The sequence below is a fragment of the Rhodnius prolixus genome, unplaced genomic scaffold, assembly GCF_049639745.1.
Source record: "Rhodnius prolixus isolate KJV_2025 unplaced genomic scaffold, Rpr scaffold_1, whole genome shotgun sequence".
NCBI classification, from domain to species: Eukaryota; Metazoa; Arthropoda; class Insecta; order Hemiptera; family Reduviidae; genus Rhodnius; species Rhodnius prolixus.
The window spans coordinates 829192-851841 of record NW_027411581.1 but is presented as its reverse complement, the minus strand read 5'-3'; the positions used below and the strand labels follow the sequence as shown (position 1 = coordinate 851841).

Here is a 22650-nt window from a genome sequence, read left to right as displayed (position 1 = left end):
AATGAAAATTTAGAGGAAAGCCAACCCTCCTTTCACAGAAATCTAATCAAGCGAATTTTCTGAATAGAATGTACGATAAAAGTTGTTGATCGACTGGTGCCACTTTTAAATATACAAAGTTAAAAAGAAAATTGGTCCAGCTTGTTTGGAGAAAGACTAAAAGAAAACTCTATTCAGCAGTTGATGGTATTCGCTGGTGATATTTTGTTCACACCCGTGTTTCTATAATCTGAAGACTTGTTTAATAAAATATCTTTGTTTCAAGATGGAGAATCCAGTCTACGGATCACCTAACTCTAGTTTCAGTGAAAGTTCCGTCCCAGGATTTCTTTGTGGGTAAGTAGCTATTTGTTTGTTTATCCTTACAGAGAACATTTTTGAAGAAATCAATTAATTTGATGATAATAAGTAAGTTTTTTCTTGTAGATTTTCAGCATTTTACCCGATGATCTATACTGTGTCTGTTATCATGACGGAAAAGGTGCAGGGACTGTTGACTAGGAACTTCGCAGCAGGTGAGTGAGGTCGTTCTGGTCATAAAAGCAGAGTTAGGCCAGTGCTGACTCTAGATCCTTGTATTGCAGGCATGCGCTATTCTGAGGTCGCCGTGGCGCACACCCTGGTGCAGACCGCCATCATGGTGGTCCAGAATATCTCCGTGCTCTTCGTCTTCTTCCAGATCTTCAAGTACAGCCTGGTCAACCATGCAGGCTACATTCTGATCGTGCAAGTTCTCTGTAACATATTTGGAGTCACCCTAGGTTCGTCTTATAGTACCACTAGATATTATTACTCGTGGCTCAAGGAAAGTCCGTTTTGTCACTCGTTTTGTAAGGTTTTGTTAAGTTCTATAGTCCTTACTTTCTTTGGAAGCGGCACAAAGCAGATCTTTCGTAAAAAGCAATCTAATTGTATTATTGTAGAACATAGGACGGAATGTTGAACTATTTCCTTTGTTATAGGTTTCGCTACCATTGAGCTTTTCAACAACGAACTATTCGCCACCTACTTCTGTGTGGGAGCCACTGTCATAGTGTTCCATGTATCTGGTAAGTAAACACCTCCTAACCTTGGTACAGTACTTTCAATCTTATTTGATCCAAAAACATATTAACTATCTTGTGCTAAAGGGTATCATTTGTGTTTGGTAGCCTCAGGTAAAACCCACCACATCCTCACTCTTACCCACCAACGCTTGGATTAGATTCTACGTGCAGAAAAAAATACAATAAATCTTTCAAGTCACATTCTATGGATATTTGGATCCGTGGTCACTTCCTAAAGCACTAGTTTTCAACCTTTTTTAGAATTGCGGAACGTATCACTTGATATTTAGTATGCGAAACCTAATATACCAAAATGTAAAGTTCCTACACATTTTGGAACATTAGAGACCAAAAAATGAGGCCAACTCCATGTTCTGGTGGTGAGCATTCCAGAGTACAAGCCTATTTTTAAATACTAGTCTCTGCTACCTCTCCGAGAAACTACCACATGACGGGCATGGAGGAAGAATATTGAACTACATTTGGCCGAATTCTTTCTAAATATTCTTTAATTGCTATTTTATTTATTTTTATTTGACAAATAGTAATTTGGAATTGCAAAATTTAGAGCGCTGAAGAAGGCGCTAGCTTGGAGCAATCACTTGTCTCAGACCGGTCTGGCATGTCTCCACCAATAAGAGAGGGATTATAAACAATATTAGTAATTCAAGTTAAACTGAAAATTGAGTGTTTTGCTCTTAAGAATATTATAATTAATCATTTGAATTCCAGGGATAATCTGGCCGCAGGAAGGGTTCCACAAGTCCTTGAACTTCTTGGAGTGGATATTTCCATCGGTGTCCTCATCACAGACCTTCATCAGCCTAATCAGCCACAATTACTCACTCTCTAACTTGCACTTACTACGCGGCATTCTAGTCAACGTATATATATCGTGTCTATTAGTATTGGCCAGTATATTCCTGTACTGGAGAAACTCCAAAACTAGATAGCAGTTCGGAATGAGGGAACTGTGTTTAGAAGTTCAACTGTGATACGATGCTTTTCAGTTGGTGTTACTGTATATAGCTTTTTTTACCTATTTACCTATGCATTTATCGGCACATAATTTTAAAAGAAATAGGACGATTAAGTTAAAAAGAGTAACAATTAATATATCTTTAATAATTTAACGATTGTAAGTGTGTATAAGTAATATTTTTTTACATAACCTGTGGGTGTTGGGCTAGACAGGATTAAATAAAATGGATGAAGTAAAGCCTGCATTTACTTTATGCCTCAACACAAAAACTAAAGATTTAGTCTCGTATTACTGATTGAATGATCATCCCATTATTTCATACAATTTTTATAGGGTAAAAAACAGATGTGAACACAACTTAATCTACTTTCCTAGATATTTACAATATTAAGACAAAAATATTTACATTATCACACATATGTATGTACTATTTACATGTTCCCATGTAACACAAACTAACTCATTTAGAAAGGTTCAAACAATTATGAAGTAGTTATGCAAACTTGGAGAGTGTAAGTGTTTATAGTATTAAATGGATTTGAGTTTGTTGGATTTAGCGATGAGAATGGTGATGGAAGTGATGAGAATGACCCAGACGATGCAGGATAGGAAGCCTGAGTAGACCTGCGGGTGTATCAGGGAGTATCCCTTGGACGAGATCACTTTGTAGCTCTCTACTGCCGGCGCCACTGGGAATGCCCACACCCACGATCTGATCACAATGTGGGCTCCCTCTATCGGCCATATTATACCTAAAGAAACGAAGAACAATACGGTGAGAATAATCACTTGACTTTCTCCTGGTATTCTCAAGGTTTAACGAATCAAGTTTCTTCGCATTACGAATATTTAAATCATATTTCATTCTTACTAACACTGTGCGGTTTGTAGAAACCAAATTTCCGGGAAAGCTGTAACGTGAGAAAATTAGCAGACCTAATATTAATTTTCCTAGAAAAATGAAGGTAGTAAAAGTTAACAGAAAATTCTAGAAACCAGTTTCGAGAACATCGCAGAAACTAAAAATTAACGTCTTTTTTTTTTTTTTATTCCTACTCCATTGAGGATCTGGTAGTTCAGAACAATTTGTCGCCTAACAAAGACGTTCATTCCTTCGACCGATAGAGCGGACAAATCGGACTCTCTTCAACCTGTTCTATGCAGGTTTCTTCTGAAGGTAGTCAAGCCTAGCTGCTTTTCTGAAACAAGCCACTTCAAGAATTGGAACTCAGGATCGTCCATTTTCACTGTTTCGCTGATGAAAAAACTGTTATAGTTTTGGCTAAAACTATTATCGGCTGTAATGTAATCACCTTACACAAACGGGAACTTTTATTTATAAGCATATACTGCCTACCTCCAAGGCTGAAAACTGCTAGTGTAGCTCCGATTCCACCGTAAGTTACGAGTCTGTCCGAGGAAAACACTTCTGTCAATAGGAATCCTGTAATAATAACTCAGGTGAATCAAATTCAAGCAATAGAAACCCATAGATTCACAAGGAGTAAAGAATGAGTGAAATAATCTTACCGTAGGCCACGCCCACAGCCTCAATGCAGAACAATAGAGCTATGACTAGGGACAGACTGCCGACGAACGGGTTGTCGAAGCACACATAGAATATAAGCAACATCACAGCTTTCTGCGCTGTTATCAACAAGAACTGCACGGCCAGGTGCGCTCCGACGACTTCGAAGTAGGTCATACCTGCAGAAGAAAGCAATCAAATAGATGAAAGTGACATCAAAGTACGATGCCTGACAGTGTACTTCAGTTGTATTTCAAACAATTTCAATACTTTTCACAAGTAATTCAATCCTTTTTTAAACGTTTTAATAAGTCAGAATCAAGTCAGAATGTAGGTACCTATTACAAAACTTGAAAAGTGTTTGCCAACAAAATTAAACTTTGTTTTAAACTCTTATTTATGTTGAAGAATGGTTATTAGTGAAGTCTTGGGAACTCATCCTTCTTTATTTACCAAACGATCTGACTCGGCTATGAATGGGTTCTCCTCACCTTTGGCTGATACTAAGGTGTGCTAAATGAGAAGAATCCTTTTTTGTTGAAGTCTATAAACGAGTAAGACCAATTGAAAAGTTAGTTTAGACTAAAGAAAAACAAAACTTGCATATAATTATTGTTAATATATTTATCTGAAAGTTTAAGAAATTTAAGAAGTGACTTTTGAACATTACGTTAAGAAGAGCTTAACATCGGGAGAGTCAACTGTGCTTAAAGAACTGGAACAGGATAACCTCATTATGGACGAGAAGATCATGTGGGAAGATGGAGAAGACTAAATTGCTCACCAATGAGACCAGAAAAAGACAGGCGCAGTTTACATATCACACGCTTAAAGAAGGTATGTAATAAAAAAATAATTGACCAAATACAAAACTGCTATCAGAGGTTGGCTAAATATCGAACAGATTGATTTCAGATGTTGGAGAGCATAAGAAGTGGTTCCGTACTCGAAAAAGAGGCGACAGTTACCTCTCAGAGCTACCGAAAATATAAATGAGGAAACCCCAACTATCACTCTTAAAGAAATTGTCACTCCTGACACATGGATTTGCATTCCGCAACTGCCAAACGAAAGCTGCACTCCATCGGGATCACACAAGTGGGACTTCAAATTACGTCGTCAGGATTAAAATATTCAATTGCTTTTTTTTTTAACAAAGAAACAAATAACTCATAATTAACTTGGAGAGAACATTACCGGCCGCCATGCTGCGATCCAGCAGCCCCACCAACTTCTCCATCATTATCGCCCCGGACGTGAAGATCATAGTAAAGTAGAAGCAGAATCTGCAATCAAAATAAATAAATTCATCTATTTAATAACTTTTTGAAAGTTTGCCTCCATTTGCAAAAAGCGTCTGTTTTGATAAACTCACATTAATTTTTTTTAAAAAAAAAAGACTAAAATTTTTCAGTAAATTATAGTTTTTGTTTAAATAAATACGAACTTCCGGTCAGCTAAAAATTTCTTCAAACTTGGCCAGGGTATGTGCTACATCTGGCCATTAAAGTACTAGGAGCTTTTAAGCCCTCAAGGTTCCAGTTTCCTGGGGAGCTCCCCAAAAATAAAATCTCCTTTGAAAAGGTTTCTAAAAATAGGATTAGCACTCACAAACGGATATTTGCGATTAAAAAAAAAAAAAGCAATCCAGAAATCAGTAGAAGTATCTAATAATTTAAATTTCCGGATTATCAGTCGCAACTTTATCTCTTTCAATTCCTGTTTATTACGGAATACTATTTTTCAATTACCACTTTCCTAAGATAACGATTATTCCAAATTTGGACAGAAAATGAAGGATTTCCCAATGCATTTCTATAAATACGAAATGAAGAAAACAATAAATCAGTTTATATTTACTTACGAACAAAAGAATCCAGGAAGTCCACTGTGAGCATATACAGGGTTGTTGTTTCCATAAACTGGTTCCTCAAACTGTGAGAATAAGATAACTATAATACTTTAAACAAAATAAGTTCACCAAGAGTCAAAAATAATGGCATATTACCTTCAAAGGAATCTCGCCAAGACGAACCAAGATGTTACAACTCTTCAACAGTTCTATCTTGAATTCGTTATACAAATCAACTAACTGTTTCTGGAGAAAATTAGCTATAACGTAATCTGGAAGAAAGCAATACTGCGTATATGTCAATGGCCTAATGTTTAGATTGACAAATATTTGTTTCCAAGTACCTATACATGACCAGGTGAAAAGTCTCAAAAATAGAAGTAGGAGACCTACAATTCGAATGCCGCGTGGAGCTACTACTTTAAGCTACTACGTTACCCGGGAAAAATAAGCGATTGCTTTACTTTATTTACAGCTTTAGCTTTCAAATAGTTCAAGAAGTAGTTAGGGAATAAAGTTTAAGCTTGTAATTATAATTATCTTTTTTTTTAACTGAGTCACCTTCATCTTCAAGAACCTCTGAATAATTGGTTCTTGAGAGATCCAGTTATAATTTTGAAAATGAACCAGTTTGTCACAATGCAAGTAATTTATGTAAATAAATGTTTGACTATCTCTTCTTCCTTGTTCATAACCTTGATGTTAGCCAGTTCAAACGTAGTTTCAAAACCAGATATAAACCAGAGCTAAAAATAAAATTTTATACGCACTAAGCAAAATGTAAGCTTTGCTTTAAAAAAAAATCAGAAGCTCTCTTCAACTTGTTAGATAACTCAGCTTCCAAACCTGGTTTCTATGTAATAAGGGAATAGAGCTAGATCTAAGAATCTCATCCTTAGGAGTTACTTTTTATCGCACAACCAATTTCCTCAGGAGCTACTTGCTGACTGACTAGGCAAACTTGGCTATTTCCCAAAATAAACAGTTTAGAATTGGAGCATTTTCTTCAAATCCTGTATAGAATATAAAAATCTTGAAATCCAGAAAACTAGGACGACATTTCAAACTGAAAGTACAATATTCTTAGTAATAACGAACTAGTAAGTGTACATTACTTGACATATCCATGGTGACGTAGGCAATGCTGCTATCAATGATGTCATCCTTGGGTGAAAGAAGGTCGTGCACTCGCTCAATGAGCGAACTGGAGAAGTTGGACTGGAGGTAGATGTAAGCCCAAGCCTGGTTGTGCACTACCCTTAATTTAGCCGCTTCCAAATTGTACTCTAGATGCTGTAATCAAGCAAATTTTCCCTTTTATCTTTGCTAAAACATATCCGATTTTACTGAATTTAGTGAGGATTTAAACTTACGGTTCTCAAAAAAACATTTATTGGAAAAATACTAATACTCCTTACAAACAATTGACTTCAGATCTCCACCTGAAGGTCCGCTATACCCGAAAAAGCAAACCTCAGATTTTTTACTTTTATTCAAATTAATTAATTTGATTGTTGACTGTCCACTTGGCAACTTATAATTTTCATGTACCATCCCGCCTTTATGGAAAACATATCACATTTTTCATTGAACCCCCATTCAAGTTTCGTGAAATTTAGTTTTATACCTCAAACTATAAACAATTATACAAATAGTATATTGAAATAAATAGGCCCTTCTGTTGTATTGTAGAACATTCATTTTATGAGATAACTTCTACATTTCTACCAGATCGTTATCCAAGTAAAAACCTTTCTTTATACGCAGTTAAGTGAGGTATGTACTTCCTATGAAGACTCAAGACATTATGGTAGAACCATAAAAGGAGATAAGAAGAATTCTTAGATCATAACCACTCACCACATCAAACGATTTATTCAAACGATGAATGAAATCACAGCTCAGCGGCATGTGCAGAGAACAGTTGTAGTAGGACGCATTGTTTTGGGCTACCTGACGGCAATACTCGTATCCGGCGTGCAGAGGAAGTTCCTCCGAGTACATTACTATCTTCAAATTTGCTGGGTTCTGGCCGAACGATATACAGTAGAAGAACGACTGCATGGCCGGCAGAATTAACAAGAAGGTCATAATCCTGTAATTACCAGATTTACGCTAACAGAAGTATTATAAAACGAAACTTGCTTACTAACTAACCACAATAGGCAAAGAATAACTGACATCGTGTTCCTCTTCATCCACAAGATGTTCTTTATTAACTGAGCGATAAAGCGGTCTTTGTTAAATTTATCCTCATTTTGCAAAGGTACACTGGGTAGCGTTTCGTTGATTGGTTTCGAGATTAGAAGTGTGGAATTCTGCAACATAGAAGTATCATCTCTTAAAGAAGCTAGGCCTCTTCACAGCAATAGGAGGAAGTAATGAGATCGCATCAAATATGCGATGTCGCGTATACAGGATATCTGTTCAGAGGCCTGAATCTAAAAAAGTGAAATGCTGTGAGTGTGGGTAATTTACACAAACGAACAATTAAAGGAATTGGGACTTTATAATGCTTATACTTCACTTGATTATCACCGTGGAACCGAACTTGAAGAAATTTGACGGTCAAAATGCCCGTAGCAGAATTAAGTAAAGCGATTTTTCACGTTTTTGTCCAAGATAGACCGAGAATTGTATTTTTATTGAATTATATATGGATGACGTACAAGGTACAGACCAGTGAGTTGTGAACACTCGTCCTGTTTCTTACTCAGCTCCAAGAAGGCATCCTCCAAACTGGCTGACTGGTTCATCACCTTCTCCGGAGCGTCTTCGCAAAGAAGAACCCCCGCTCGCATCATTCCTATCTGCAACAAAAATCACTCGCATTCAGTGCTATCAATCAGATCTGTTAGTAGTTGTACAACAGTATTATTATTTTAGTTGAAAATTCTACCGCGGGGAAGCGCTCTGTCGGTGAGTTGACTACAGGCTACGGTGTTGAATTTTATTCCCTTGTACTTTGTAACTGGTTGTATTCTTTCTATTAAATATAGAAATATTTCATCTTGTTGTGTAAACATTTGTTTCTTTCTTCTGATAATACCAGTCTTTCTTGAATCTGATCCAGCTCATCGGCAGTAGTGCCAAAAAGGGCCGGCGATGAGAAATACTTCGGAGCTTCCTGGCTCCCCTAACAAGGTCCATATCTCTTGCCTAACGTATACAAGTAACATTATCTTCTCAGGCTTCGTTATCAACTCCAGCATCACACTAATATAAGTGTGAATAATAACAACTAGATTTGTAATTAATTTTTATTAATATTCTCGGATGAACACCTTATAGTACTTGTTTACAATGAATGCCCTCCAAGTACTGAATAAAAAAAAATATATATATTTAAAGTGAACGTTTTATCTTTGCGCCCGTACTTTGAATAAATCTCTAACAACAAGTAAATGTATTTATCATTAAAAATGTACAATTTTTTGGAGTTTCTAGGTAGTGATTTTGAATTTTTCAATAATTTCTGCTTTCCAAAATTGTGTTATTTTTGAAAGTGACTTCTAAGGTTACTAACGTTTTTAATTGGCTCAATGAATAATCAGATTAGGTGTTTCGCCCTCAACACCTAATTTGAAAGTTAGGTAACAGTAATAATAAGGTGTTACTTTACTGTATAAGTTCAAATCAGGCATATAAAACTATTAAGACTTGGTAAGTCTTCGAATCAATCAGATCCTTGAGATGAAGAAAGAATGACAGAATTTGGCCTAAGTAAATCCTTTCAAACAAGGTGAAAACTGACGACACCTGAAATGGTTGTATGCTGGAGTAAAGTCGATCTGTGCGAGAGGACTCTATTTGCGCCTAGATATCTTGATTAGTTAGCATTGCGAGCTAATATTATACTCACACAGTGGGCATGTCTCGCTTCTTCTACATAATGTGTTGTGATGATGATTGTCTTGCCTGCTGATGATAATTTCAATAGATATTTCCATATTCTGTAAAAATTCAATCAAAGAAGTAAGGGTAAATAAGGAGTACTGTAAGGTAGTTGGAGAGAACATAAGAATATAAGGTTGCATGGATGATCAGGTGCAGTACCTCAGGCTGAGAATAGAGTCTACGCCGACCGTTGGTTCGTCCAGGACCAGGAGTTCCGGATCGTGCAGTAGAGTGACGGCAAACGACACCCTCCTCTGTTCACCTCCACTGTACAGAAAAAAAAAACATGCGAGCTTTTTAACTTGCTACTGAATCGTTATCTTAGGGTAAGACCTCTTAGGTAAGAGTGAACTCTTCCGTTTAAAATGTGCCTTCAATAACAGACAACCCCACGGAAAAATGCGAAAAAACTAAATCCACTTCTAAATGAGGTGATTCATGAAAGTCGTCGGACAGTAAACCAGAAAAAAAGACTATATAAGATACCTCAAACTGCCGATACTGTGTTCCCAGTCGGGTAGACCTAGCACCTCGCCGTAGTCCTCTACCCGCTTCCTCACGGCTGGAACATTCATGCCGAACAGTCTGCCGTAGAATATGAATATCTCCTTGATGGTGAACTCCTTGAACAGGGCCACTTCCTATCAACAATAAAAAAATATAGAAAATTTTGGTTAGCAGATGGCTTAGATAAAGTAGACTCTGTCCTTCAATATCAATAAAGCAGTAATGAGGTCAGAGGTACGTTTCTAGGTCAACAACAACAAGATTGTAGATACAGCGCAGCAATATGTTCAATAAAATTGGGACAATTTGAAGTTTTTTCCTCTTCATTTTCACGTTTACCGATAATAATATTTAAATGCAATTTTAGAACTAAATTAATAACTTGGAAGAAAAGTATAAACTAGCTGCATTCAGCCAGCGGAACACAGGCGGTCTGCTAGTATTTTCCCTGCGAGCACCCGCTACATTTCCTGGCCCTACATTTTCAAACATCAGACTATATGAGATTTCATTCATTCAAGGGAAGAAGATCAGATCTATCCATAAATCTTAGAAACTTTCAAGTGCAATCTCCAATTAAATCATTAAACACTTTCAGTTTTAAGAAAATTAGTAAATTAAAATCATTTTAAGAATAGCAGTAAGAACACTAACTGAGTGTTTCTCAGCCAGATTCACAACTTGGAGTTGTTATACCTGAGCGTTTTACCAGTATTATTTCCCGTACTATTTGGTTATTATGGAAAACTCAACATCAGTCATTAATCTGTAAGATATTTCATCATCAATAGCTTCAGCTTCACTAAAACACTGAAAAAAAACAACTAAATATGTGAGAATATTCCTAATTTGAAGCAAATCGGACCTGAAGCGCCTGTTCATAGATTCTTTTTGAACTGTGTACACACATATGTACTAAGGACTATTATATATATTTGTAAAAGTATTTCAGTTAAACCCACGTGGGAGAGTAAGCAGTAAACTTCAAATAGGGTTAACCTTAACCTTAGGAAGGTTAAGCTACCCTTTAAAGAACCATTTTGAAATATTTCACGGTCCAAACAATTGTGTTTTAAATACAAATATATTTAGAAAAAATAATTATATAACCGGAATTCCTTGATCAAATAATGTCAGTCCATCGAAAGTATTCAGCGCTAAAATAGTAAAATATTGCTATATAAAAATAAATGTCATGGGCACCAAAATGTCCATAAAAGCAGCCGCTTTTAAAAATTGTTTGCAAGTACTGACCTGCGGCATATAGCCAACGTTCCTTCTGTGGTTGACGGCGAGAGAGATCTGGCCCCTACTTAGAGTTCTCATGCCCAGAATGCATCCCAGGAGGACGGTTTTGCCACAGCCGCTGGGTCCCAACAACCCGTAACTGCAACACATATTTTTCCTCTTAGTGTTTATTATTTTCTAAAAACCACATTTTCTGACTCTGGAGACCCAAAACGGTGAAAATTCCAATGTGAATATTTGGTATACTTACTCTGATCAGTAATAGCTGAAAAAGGAAGACAAAGCGTGGAATGAAGCAGTGTGGCCGATGTGTAACAGGAAGCGGTAATGGCCGGCGTTCAGCTACCTAGCTTGTTTAGAAATTAACTCATTACTGCCTGTAATAGTACACATTGTTTGACTTGGTGAGTTGTATCTCTTACCTGGCCATCGTGTGCGCCATGCACAATTCTTTTGTCCAACTCATTCCTTAATGTTACTCGGCAACAGCTAGAGGATCTATTGTTCTCCCGAATAGAAATTAATTACATTACAGGAATGCTGGTTATTAACATTATAATTAGCCTCCTTTTAACACGAGGTAGTTTCTGAAATTGGAACCCATTTAATAGAATAAAACACTTCAGTTTGAAGGGTTGCATTTCCACTGCCAGATTCTAAAACAAAACTCAGGCGACCACAAAATAGGTACTTCCAATGTAAACCCAATGTCATCACCAATTTGCACCATCTTTCGAGCGATAAGAGAAATTAAAAGAGATTGTTTTCTTTTTTTAAAAAAAGAATTTTACAATTGTTTGTTAAATAAAAAAGAGAGCCGTCCCGGAGAACCAAAAAATGTTTAGATAATTAATTTAGATGTTTGAGCAATTATTTCTTAAAGGTATAAAACGAAATAAAGAAATTGATAAAGAAAATTCAAGCATACAAATATATATTTAATTAGTAGATATGATGCATTATATGATATTAGCTATGATCTAATTACTGTGATTGAGCGTGCGCACACAATAGAATATAATTACTCACAGGGTACCCAGGATCTATGATGTAATTTATACAAAGGAAGGATATCCATTTATAATATAAAGATTTAGATAAGTAATCAAAATTTCCAGTTTGAAGAAACTGACTGACCAAAAGAGCAAATTTCCAATAGCTATTAAATGCAACCGCTGTCATTAAGAAGACATTCCGAAATTGTACGTAACAGATAAGAATGGTGATTAGAACTCCTAAATCTAGAGGAGTCCTTGTGAGTATGGGCACTGAGATAGTTAGCTGCACGCACTGTTGGGTGTTCTTAGTTCATTACGCAACAGTAAACATAAACACTACCTTACGTTCCTTCCTAGAATGGAATTACTCTCGACCTTGGACAATATTACAGGTTTGTGTTTGTTTGTTTGTTTTTTTTTTTTACGTTAGAATGTGCACTAGTTTGCAAAGATATATTGGTATAGTCACACAATTGTGACTATTGTGAAAATCTGTGAAAGAAACGTTCTTACGATATCACTGAAGGTAGAGACGCCCTCCTGCAGCCCTTTAGAATCAAATAATCCATGAACTTATAAAGGAAGCAGTGGCGTAGCTACAGGGAAGCCACGCTTTCGAGACTCCGGCTTTAGGGGGCCCCTTTAAAAATTTATTTATTATTGATATATAAAAAATCATATATTTCACTTCTTTTTGTAAATATCGTTTAGAAATCCTTAAATATATCTCCTTAACAAAAACTTACAGTTTAAAAAGTTAAGTATAAGGGTTGATTAAGCGCCAAAAGGTACACAAATCAGCTAGTACCCAACATTTCATTCAAGCTTAGTTGATATAATTTAAGTAATTTTGCTGCATTAACTTTTCTTCACATTTTTTAGAATTTATTAGATGTCACAGACCCTTATGCTGGCCCGTTCGTTCATAATATTATTTGGTTATAATTATGATAAAATGTATATTATATCTTCGTTTTTAAATAGGTACTTTATTTTAACTCTATTCCAAATTATTCTTCTGATTTATCTTTAATATGCCCTTTATTCTGAAGTTGTCACATCTTATACATGCATGTTAAAGTAGAAAAAGACAAAGTTAGAGTCGGCTACTGTTTAAATTTGAATCACGGAGGATTTAAAACAATATTTCAGACTTGAATTCGTCTTACCGAAATATTCGTGAGCACAAATAACACACAGTTAATAACAAGTAGATTATTCAACAACAATTATTCATTTCTCAATTGTAATTTAATTTTACTTATAGTAAAATACTGGAATAATTAGCTGTCCTAAAAGTATGCAATACTTATTTATTTTATATTACATAACATATATATAACATTGTGAGAAGAACAGCTACATTGAGAGTGTGATTGAAGAAAACTATATTATTTGCGATAGAGCCAGATAATTATTACCTATTATTATAAACGTTTGACTACTACATAAAATAACAATTACTTTAATCGAAGAATGAACTTAAACCGACGATTTTTATTAAAAATAAAATAATCGAAATCATTGATGTATGTTGGTGTAAGCATTTTTTTAAAAAAGTTTTTAAATTTTGTAGCCTCGTAATTTTTTTTATTTTTTATACCGTTTTCTTTTTAACCTGTAATTAATAGTTTGATTATTATAGATTAATAGATATTAAAGTCAATCTACAGTGCTACTTGAACAAATATTTTGTAGATGAAAATGGCCAGCATAAGGGTCTGTGACATCTAATAAATTCTAAAAAATGTGAAGGAAAAGTTAATGCAGCAAAATTACTTAAATTATATCAACTAAGCTTGAATGAAATGTTGGGTACTAGCTGATTTGGGTACCTTTTGGCGCTTAATCAACCCTTATACTTAACTTTTTAAACTGTAAGTTTTTGTTAAGGAGATTTTTGTACCTTTTGGATAGATTTTCATTTTTGTCTATTTTGCTAAGTTACATATCTGCTTTACTGCTTTTTTTAAATTAGGAATAAGCAATTCTATCATTATAACCTGATAAGGTGTTAAGTAGGAACCGTAACTACCACTGGAGAGATCTTTTTAAAGAATGATTATAGTTGCGGTCCCCAAACCATCCTCAATAACAATTTTTTTGAGAAAGCCTTTTTATATAAAATAGGAAGGTATTTGTACGTAAAAAGCAAATTTAAACTGCGATTTCAGACCTTCCTTTTAAGAGGAGTAAGAAAAATAAACGGGCGATTACAGTACTTCTCCCTAAAAGGCAAAGAGGCAAAGATTTTGAATCGAACGACAATTCATTAATGTAAATAGGTTCACCCATTGATAATTTTAACGATTTCAGTACTTCCTCTTAGTAGGTGTAAGAGCATGATGGCACTTCACAGCCATGTAGAGGAGCTTTAATCACTTCTTCGTGCTAAATTTTATCAAAATCGGACAAAGCGTTATAGAAATATTGGTAATAATAGTTTTAGAAACGGCCATACTTGGGTGGGGCAAACTCCCCTCCATATGAGGCGAAGCGACGAGACTTTTAAAGTGCAAATCTGTACAAAATTTCGATTCGAATGACACTTCATTCATGAAAATCAGTTCACTTGTCGATAATTTGAAACGATTGCTATACTTCCCCTTAACTAGTGTAAGAGCAGATCGCCGCTTTAATGTTACGTAGGGGAGCCCTAACTCTATCATCCTACCAAATTTTATCAAAATCGGGCTAAGATTTACAGAGTAATTAGTAATAATAATTTTGAAGGGGGCCTTACATAAAGGGGGCTAACTCCTCTCTAATTCGGTGTACAGCGTCGAGACCCCCAAAAGGCACATCTACATTAAATTCCGAATCGAATGTCACCTCATTCATGAAAATCGGTTCTCGCGTTTAGGCGCTACGTAGTTTACAAAAAAGGTAACAAGAAGAAGAAGAAGAAGAAGAAGAAGAATTTCTGAAAATGCCGTTTTTGCTCATTTTCGGCAACTTTTTTCTCGAAATCTATTAGGTCTGGGGGGGTTGCAAAAAAATTACAGTTATAAAGGAGGGTTTGCCCTATATTTTAAAGAAAATTGGGGAATTTTATCTTTTATAGAAAAAGAGAAAAAAATTGTCAAAGTTGGGTGTTTTTTAACGTTACGCTTTTTCGTGCACTTTTTGACGATCAATCCTTATACAACTGTCCTACCGGACAGTTTTAATAAATGTTTCATTTAATATTTCTACATCATTCTCTGCTCTAAAGATAAATAAATAATTTTCCTTTGTATAAAAAGTTGAAATAAAAAAAATGATAGTAGGGGCCCCCTAGTTAGAATTTGCTTATGGGTCTAAAAAATTTAGTTACGCCACTGAAGGGAAAGTATTGCAATCGTGAAAATTTTCATTCTGAGTTTTCGCCCCAAAAACTCGAATAGACGTTCCCTAAAGTAGTTTCTAAAATATGATCTGTGGGTCCGTGAGCAATCAGCATATGTAAATTTAAAAAACAAACAAAATTACAGAAAGTTTGAAGTTAATGTCTTGATAATGTGCCACCATGAAATCCAACAATAAACATATTGACAAATTCAACTAATCTGAAGTGTAAAAAAGACAAATAGAAGAGAAGAAAAGAGAGGCTCACTCGAAGATCATTGGATGTGACGTAGTAAATCGATTAATTCAAAGTTCTGAAGTATCTACACTCGAAGGATATCCTCTTTAATTATCATCCAGGGCGCGGATTATAGGCTTAAGATGTAGGATATACTTGATGTCGAATTGGTGAAGGAGGACTGGGCAAGATCAGAGCAAATCCGAATTCGCAGGTTCGTTTGGATGGTATGGTCGCTACATAAAAGCAAACATCAATGATTGTTAAGAAGAATTTGGGTAGGAAGGTTTAAATTTTTATTAAAATTTGAATGCTCTGCTGTTCGGTTCAGTTTAAATCTGAAAGTTTGGATATCAGCGAGTAGAGCTAAGTAGTCTTTTTTTAATTTTTAAGTATTAGATTTGATCGTTTGTCAAGTAGTCTCTTGAGCATTTGGTTCCCCCTGCTCGAGCTGGTTTGAATCTTGTACGTGGATTCCAATTGAGAGAATGGCAATCGATATCTTTCGAAGTAGGAACTATTCAAAATAGAAACTACTTTGTTCTCAGAACTAAAGACATCACTTACATGTTGTTCTTCCTGACGGACATGTCAAGTCCGTTGAGGACTTGATGCGAGCCCAGGTTCTTGTACGCTCCTCTAACGCTCACCATCAGCTGCTCCTCGCCAGTCCTGTTATTCGTAGACATTGCCAAAATAACTGGACTGTGTTCTCTAAAGACAAAAAATAATTTTTTATTTAACAGAAAAATCTCTAGTGAAATCCGAAAATTGATCGGGCTACCGGTTGATAATTTTGGCCGGAAGCGGTGATGGTTTCAAAATTGATCTAACTTTGTACTTCATGGCTGGAATAGCAGCAACATTTTCAGAATAGCGACATTTATCATTAACCGACTCAACTATAAGTCGAAGACATATTTGATTTTAGTAATGAAAAAAGTTTAATTAAATGCGAACAGGAAGTCCGGAGATACGTTCTCTGTCCCCCGATTTGTCCGCTTATTCAGGTACTACATTATTCCACCTTCCTAATAACGTATTGTGACACTATTCTTTAGTTTTTAGTTTAATATTTCTTCCTTAATTTACTCAATTTTTAATTAATTTGAATAAAAGTTTTACCTTTTTTGGAGAAAATGACAAAACACTAATTTTACCAAAAAAAAAATCTCTGAATTTCTAAATTTATGCCACAAAAAAGACTCTACAATAAAGGCAATTTAAACACTACCTTCCAGGCACACAATTTAAACACTATTTAGAATTATTTTTATGCTTGCATTAAAACTGCCCGCCAGGACAGCTGCATAAGACTTGAAAGAAAATGCGGAATGTTGAGAAACAACTTTGACAATTTCGTCCTCTTTTCCTGTAAAAATTCCTGATTTTTTAAACGCGCAACGCAGCTGCAGTTGCTTGATTTGTATGAAGCACCAAGCTGGAGAGGGTAAGCGTCATGGAGTTGCGGAGTGGGGTTAGCCGGTAGATTTACACTCACGGCAGTATGGCCTGACGCGTGATTAAGATGAGGTTGGAGTTCAAGTTGACTCTGCCAAGAATCGCGAGCGCTCAATGCGGAAGATGTGGACAATGACTAATACCATTATATTTTTACTTTGTGTATTCGTTGTATTAACGAATATATTCATAATTATGCTCTTTAGGGTTTTACTTCAAAAAACCTGGTCCCGTCCTGGTTGCACTTGTCTATTTAATTCCATTGAATCAAAGATTATTTTGCACTTCCTCTTGCTCCTAGTGAGAGATCCTACTGCAATCGCAACAATTTTTGTAAATATTTTCCATCAGTTACATGTTTTTAGATTGTAAATTCTTAAATCCAAAATAGCTTTTTTTCCAAATCCAAAATAGCTTTTTCCAGAAAAATGTTTCAAATAAAAGTGATACTTATAAATTTGTACAATTATCATGCCACTGTGAAACAAACTCAACAGCCGTTTACCAGGAAACACTGAAAAGCTCTATATGCTGCCAGGCTGTGAAGTCGCATTTCTGATTTACCAAATTCATTCAAATTTTTTATTCTAGCAATCATTACTTGATTTCAACCGATCTGTAACTTATTACGAAGGGCACCTATGAGTGGTGCTTGAAGTTCTCCGAGGTTCCCTTAATGAATTATTTAAAGGGGTTCTCAAGTAAAAGAGATATATATTAAGGTGTGTAACAAATGTGCAGAGTTTAAATTAAACTATTTGAGTCATTTTTGAGAAAGAAAAAAGTTACTGAAAACAGCATCAGTAAAGTCGTAACTTCAGTTAAAGAATTTCGGGGGAAAAATCTTATTAAAGGGTGCGTTCCACTAAGCGACCACAACGACCACGCTCACGACCGCGGTTTTGTCCGTTCCACTTGCTTGCGAGCGTTGCGATCGAAAACCGAATGGACTGTGGGCGTTTTAACCGTTCTTGTAAACATTACATATGGCGGCCTCGAAAATAAGTTAGAAGCTTGAAGAGGCTGTTTTTTAATTTTAAACCCGTTCATAAGCAGTTATAATAAACTTTATTAATTATTGGTAAAGTTGGCTTATATTAAAAATATATCACGGTTCGCCTAGAACGATTTTAATTGAAAAGTTCACCAACATGAAAAATTTTTCTTTCTCCTTATTATTTGGGTCAAAACTAACCAAAATCCACTAAAAACCAAATCGGTTTACGTTGCGGATTTTTTTTTTTTAATTTTTTAGGTCAAAAAACGGCTTTTTTTGCATTGTTAAGCCTAATAAGGAAAAACAATACAGTTTTTTGCAAAACCAATGCATGCATTTTGAAGCTGAGGGAATTTCCGACAGATTGATGTATTTTATAATTTCATTTTAAATTTCATAAATGATAAAAATGAAATTTCATTTTTATCATTTATAAAATACATCAATCTGTCGGAAATTCCCTCAGTTTCAAAATGCATGCATTGGTTTTGCAAAAAACTGTATTAAGCTTAACAATGCAAAAAAAAAAGCCGTTTTTTGACCTAAAAAATTTAAAAAAAAAATCCGCAACGTAAACCGATTTGGTTTTCAGTGGATTTTGGTTAGTTTTGACCCAAATAATAAGGAGAAAGAAAAATGTTTCATGTTGGTGAACTTTTCAATTAAAATCGTTCTAGGCGAACCGTGATATATGTAATTCAATTTTTTATATTATATTTTAGTGTCTTAGATATTTATTAATAATCTTTAGAAAGTTTTTTATCTAGTTCCGATGATAAGTGGAATGCAATTTTACAAAATCGCAATGATGAAAAGCGAAAACTTAGGCCACGTATTATTAGCGATCAGTGTAATTGATCTTTATTCAGATGAAGAATTTAAAAGTTATTTCAGGTAAATGATTTTGTGTTATTCAGTGATTTAGTATGTAAAGGGATAAGTAATTATTTATTTATTGTAGACTTTCGAGAAACACATTCTATTATTTACATGAAATAATACTTTCATTTACATGAGATAATTTTTTCGATCGCCATCTTTTGTTTTAAAAATTGCGCCAATTTCTGAACGCCCACTTCGACCCAGCTCTATAGATGGGGCGTTGTGGGCTTCGCGTGAGCGAAAATAATGACGTCATTAGTGACGTTTTCGCCACGACCACAACGACCGCGGTCGCCAAGTGGAACGCCTGAAAGTATGTTTTGATCGTTGTGGTCGCTTAGTGGAACGCACCCTAAGAGAAGCGGTTTTCTACCCAAACTGAGTATCAAGTTTTACTTTGAAGTATTCGGTTTTGACACATCACACTCTCAATAGGATTAATTCGCGATAGGCGAAAAAAAATCGATAAACATGTTCTAGAGATTAGACACACTAGGGACGCTAAGAAGTTTGATTGGTTTCAGTGTCTGGTAAGAAACATTTGCAGAAAAACATCTGCGTCATACTCGTGATTAATAATTTTGTGGCCGTGCACATTATTACCTGCGCTGAAAAATAAAATAAGCGAATTAATTAAAAGTCTGCATATCGTCTAACATTAAGGTTTATGTTCAGATCGATATTTTATCGGTAGTTTGTTGCGTAAACAATACGACAATACAACACTGCAGCTGAACCAATGTGGTTTGTTTATTCACCTACAAACTGCAAACAACTATCTGAATGCCTAGCCATATATAAACATTATATTCTCAGAAAAAATTTTAAAAAAAAATTGTTTATTTTTACTATAGTTAGAAGAACTATTACGATCCTGTTAATTGTTTGAAATTGTGATTCCTGTGAAATGCGTTTTGAGGCTCCTGCTCTCTGTAGAAATGGTCTTGTACGTGCTTGAAATGGGTACGTGCTTATCTTGGCGAATGTATGCGAACACTCAAGCACAAAAACGAAAAAGCGCTGGAACTAAACTTTATAATTACTTTGGATATCCGGTCACTCAGTGAGATCCTTTAAAATCACCGGTAGTGGCACTTTACACGACCGATTTTTCATTATTTTTAGGATTTTTAGTGAAAGTGGTTCTCAAGGGTTTATTCAAGCATCGCATACTCTTTGCGCTGATCAAGGTATAAAACATTTTGCCCAGGTAAACTTGATAAAGGCACTCCTGTTAGAGACGATAGAGACGCTTCTCGCTTAAGTGCCATTTCTTACGTTTCCATTTCTTACATTCTCCTAAGAATGATTAAATGTAAAAATTTCCAATAGAAGATAATTTCTCATCTAGAAATCTCATCACTTTACTGAATGAATTTTTCTTATTTTTGAGATCGCCAAAATGACATCGACAATTTCCTCTATACTTCGTATGTACAATGAACGCACGTAGATCCTAAATTTTTATTGATATAATTTTTCTGCGAATAGTTTTAAGACAGTTCTTGAGGAGAATGGATGTAGGCATCCTACTAAAGTATAGTAGACAACGTTAGTACAAATATTTTTTTAGAATTCGGTTTTCGAAGAAAACACAAGAGTTAGGATTTGTAAGAGAAGAATTCTAATTATCTAGTTTTAATCCTTTTTGTATTTCTAAATTGCTTACGATGTAAATGGGCCATGGAGCGTAAAAAGTAAGAAGAGCGGGTCCAAGGTTTCCCTACACAGCTGGGTGAGAGAGCTTTTAAACGTTCTAATTTCGATTACTAGACGAGAATTAGCGGCATCGCATTGACTTTTTGGTCGAAGTGGAGGCTACGTGAACTACCTGAGAAAACAGAGTTTGGACGTAATTGTAAGACCGTGAGGAACCAGCACCAAGCATGATGCTCCCGTACGGCTGATTAGTCCTGCCTGATCTGTTGTTACTACTTTATAAAATAATCGTGTGAGTAAACAAAAACTATTCGGTTTTGAAGATTGACTTCAAGTAGCAGCGACAACGCTAGGCTTCGAGACGCGATCTTTTGGCTACTATTGCAGCTCAAATGTCTCAATTTGATCAACTGTATTAGTTATAGGTTACTACAACTATTAAAAATTTATGGAAAATCATTTATTTTCAAAATAGAAAATTTATTTGAGAGTTAAGTAATGAAAAATGGTGTTCAAGCAAATAATGAGAAACCCTTCTGCAATGAGTTTTAGATTTTTTGCTAGAATAAATGTAACAAAAGTAACTGTACTTTGATGTTCCACGCCCTAAAAGTGAGATTGCTGGTAAAGGAAGTGCTTAGTACCATAATTAAAGGCTCCGGGACAAAGATAGTTGCAAATTTTGGGAACCTCATCTAAGCTGTCACTGATACGCAGACTTCCTTCTACTCCATTAATTTCAGGCGTTCCTGACAAAGTAGTTGCCCGAATTCGTCAAATATTTTGTTTTTAATGAATTCAAATTCGCTGAAGACCTTTGCAAAATATGACACAGCATTGACCGAAAGTAAATTTGTTCTTGCGGTCCCAATGCCTGTTAATCCTTTTGGTATTTAAAGCGCGTCAACATCTGAAGGGTTATTGAGGCCTGTTAATGCTTGATAATATTTTTCATTACTTACCTGCTCCCAAAAAGATTGACTCAGCTAAAATGAAAAGTTAGATGTGTTGTAAAAACTCCAAGTTGGAAGAAAATTTCTCATTCGGAAGGACCAATTCATTGAATGACTTTTGGGAGGTTTCTCTGGAAGATGCCAAATATTTTCTCTAAACCTCGTGCATTACAACCACATAGATCTAAACATAAGTTTACTAGAATTGCTTTAGGGCAGATCTTATGATAGTCTTCTCTATGAAGTGTCATTTTAGTTTACGGTACAAACTGGATAATTTTAATAGTGAGAATGCCTATGATATTCGGAGTTGGAAGTTAGAAGAAGTACATTCAAAAAGTTAGAAAATTGTAGTAAGAGAAAGTGTTGTGATTGTTGCCCTTTATAAGAGGAAGTATTGATTTCGGGTGGAATTCCGGCTTTTGGTTATCCTCAGCAGTAGGTGTTCCAATTCTCTCAAAAAATAAGGTTTCCATCAAATTCGGAAGTGTCATGTTACAGGGTTGATTTATAGTTTTTTTTGCAATTTTCTCATAAATGGTTTATTTTCTTTAAACATTTCGTTCTCAGGACAATCATGCACAAACTTGTTTGCCTATACTTCTAATTGAAACATTGTTATGAAAGAATTCAGTTTACAGGTTCCCGGTTAATGAAGGCGTAGGCTATCCTCCCCTCTCATGCCTTGTATAGTTTGATATTGTGTCTTTTTTTAATAAGAATCGAATTCGCTGGTAGATTCCAAATTTTAAGAAAATCAGACTTTTAGGAGTGCATCTTTACAGAACACATTTATAATAAGCACGCTTCCTCATGAAAACCGCAGATTTGGCTAAGATCGCTGCCGAACATGGCCAGCTGGATTCGGGAAAATTTGCCGTAAAAAGTAATTGAGAGTGAATAATGAAAAGTACATTACCTTGAGGGGAGATTACGCCGCGGTGTACGCTGATCTACTCTCCGTTTAGAAGTGGCAACATCAAACTGCCAAGAGGCCACCTCCAGCTCTCCATGTTGCTGAGAATACGTCACAATCGAGACATCAACTTACTCTTGTATTGTTACCCCCACTATG

General features: G+C 35.4%; 2 protein-coding genes across 8 annotated transcripts in view; one reads left to right on the top strand and one right to left on the bottom strand.

Annotated features, from left to right (window-relative positions):
* LOC141452085 (ABC transporter G family member 23-like) overlaps positions 1–6083 on the top strand; it is a 23968-nt gene extending 17885 nt beyond the window's left edge. Inside the window, exons 12-17 of one of the 3 annotated variants that reach the window (XR_012457218.1) lie at positions 266–336; positions 427–515; positions 585–761; positions 963–1049; positions 1779–4393; positions 4472–6083. Coding sequence is in view for 1 of the 3 variants with exons in the window: in XM_074123916.1 (XP_073980017.1) it covers positions 266–336; positions 427–515; positions 585–761; positions 963–1049; positions 1779–1999 (645 nt within the window). In the remaining 2 variants the exon portion in view is untranslated. Of the gene's footprint in view, positions 1–265; positions 337–426; positions 516–584; positions 762–962; positions 1050–1778 lie in introns of all 3 variants that reach the window. The other 2 variants (XR_012457215.1, XM_074123916.1) reach the window with 2 other exon arrangements.
* LOC141452090 (ABC transporter G family member 20-like) lies at positions 2151–22650 on the bottom strand. 5 transcript variants are annotated; one of them, XM_074123933.1, is made up of 16 exons: positions 22495–22650; positions 16191–16337; positions 11067–11199; positions 9792–9946; positions 9465–9572; positions 9271–9361; positions 8078–8218; positions 7590–7726; positions 7269–7503; positions 6524–6701; positions 5565–5680; positions 5421–5491; positions 4754–4842; positions 3559–3735; positions 3386–3472; positions 2151–2780 (listed from the first exon to the last, which is right to left on the bottom strand). In XM_074123933.1, exons 2-16 carry the CDS (start codon positions 16310–16312, stop codon positions 2557–2559), a joined length of 2064 nt encoding a protein of 687 aa, XP_073980034.1. In that variant the 5' UTR covers positions 16313–16337; positions 22495–22650; the 3' UTR covers positions 2151–2556. The 5 variants fall into 5 exon arrangements, with proteins under 5 accessions (XP_073980034.1, XP_073980044.1, XP_073980053.1 ...); XM_074123943.1 differs by lacking the exon at positions 22495–22650 and adding an exon at positions 16749–17008; XM_074123952.1 differs by lacking the exons at positions 16191–16337; positions 22495–22650 and adding exons at positions 11311–11410; positions 11483–12400.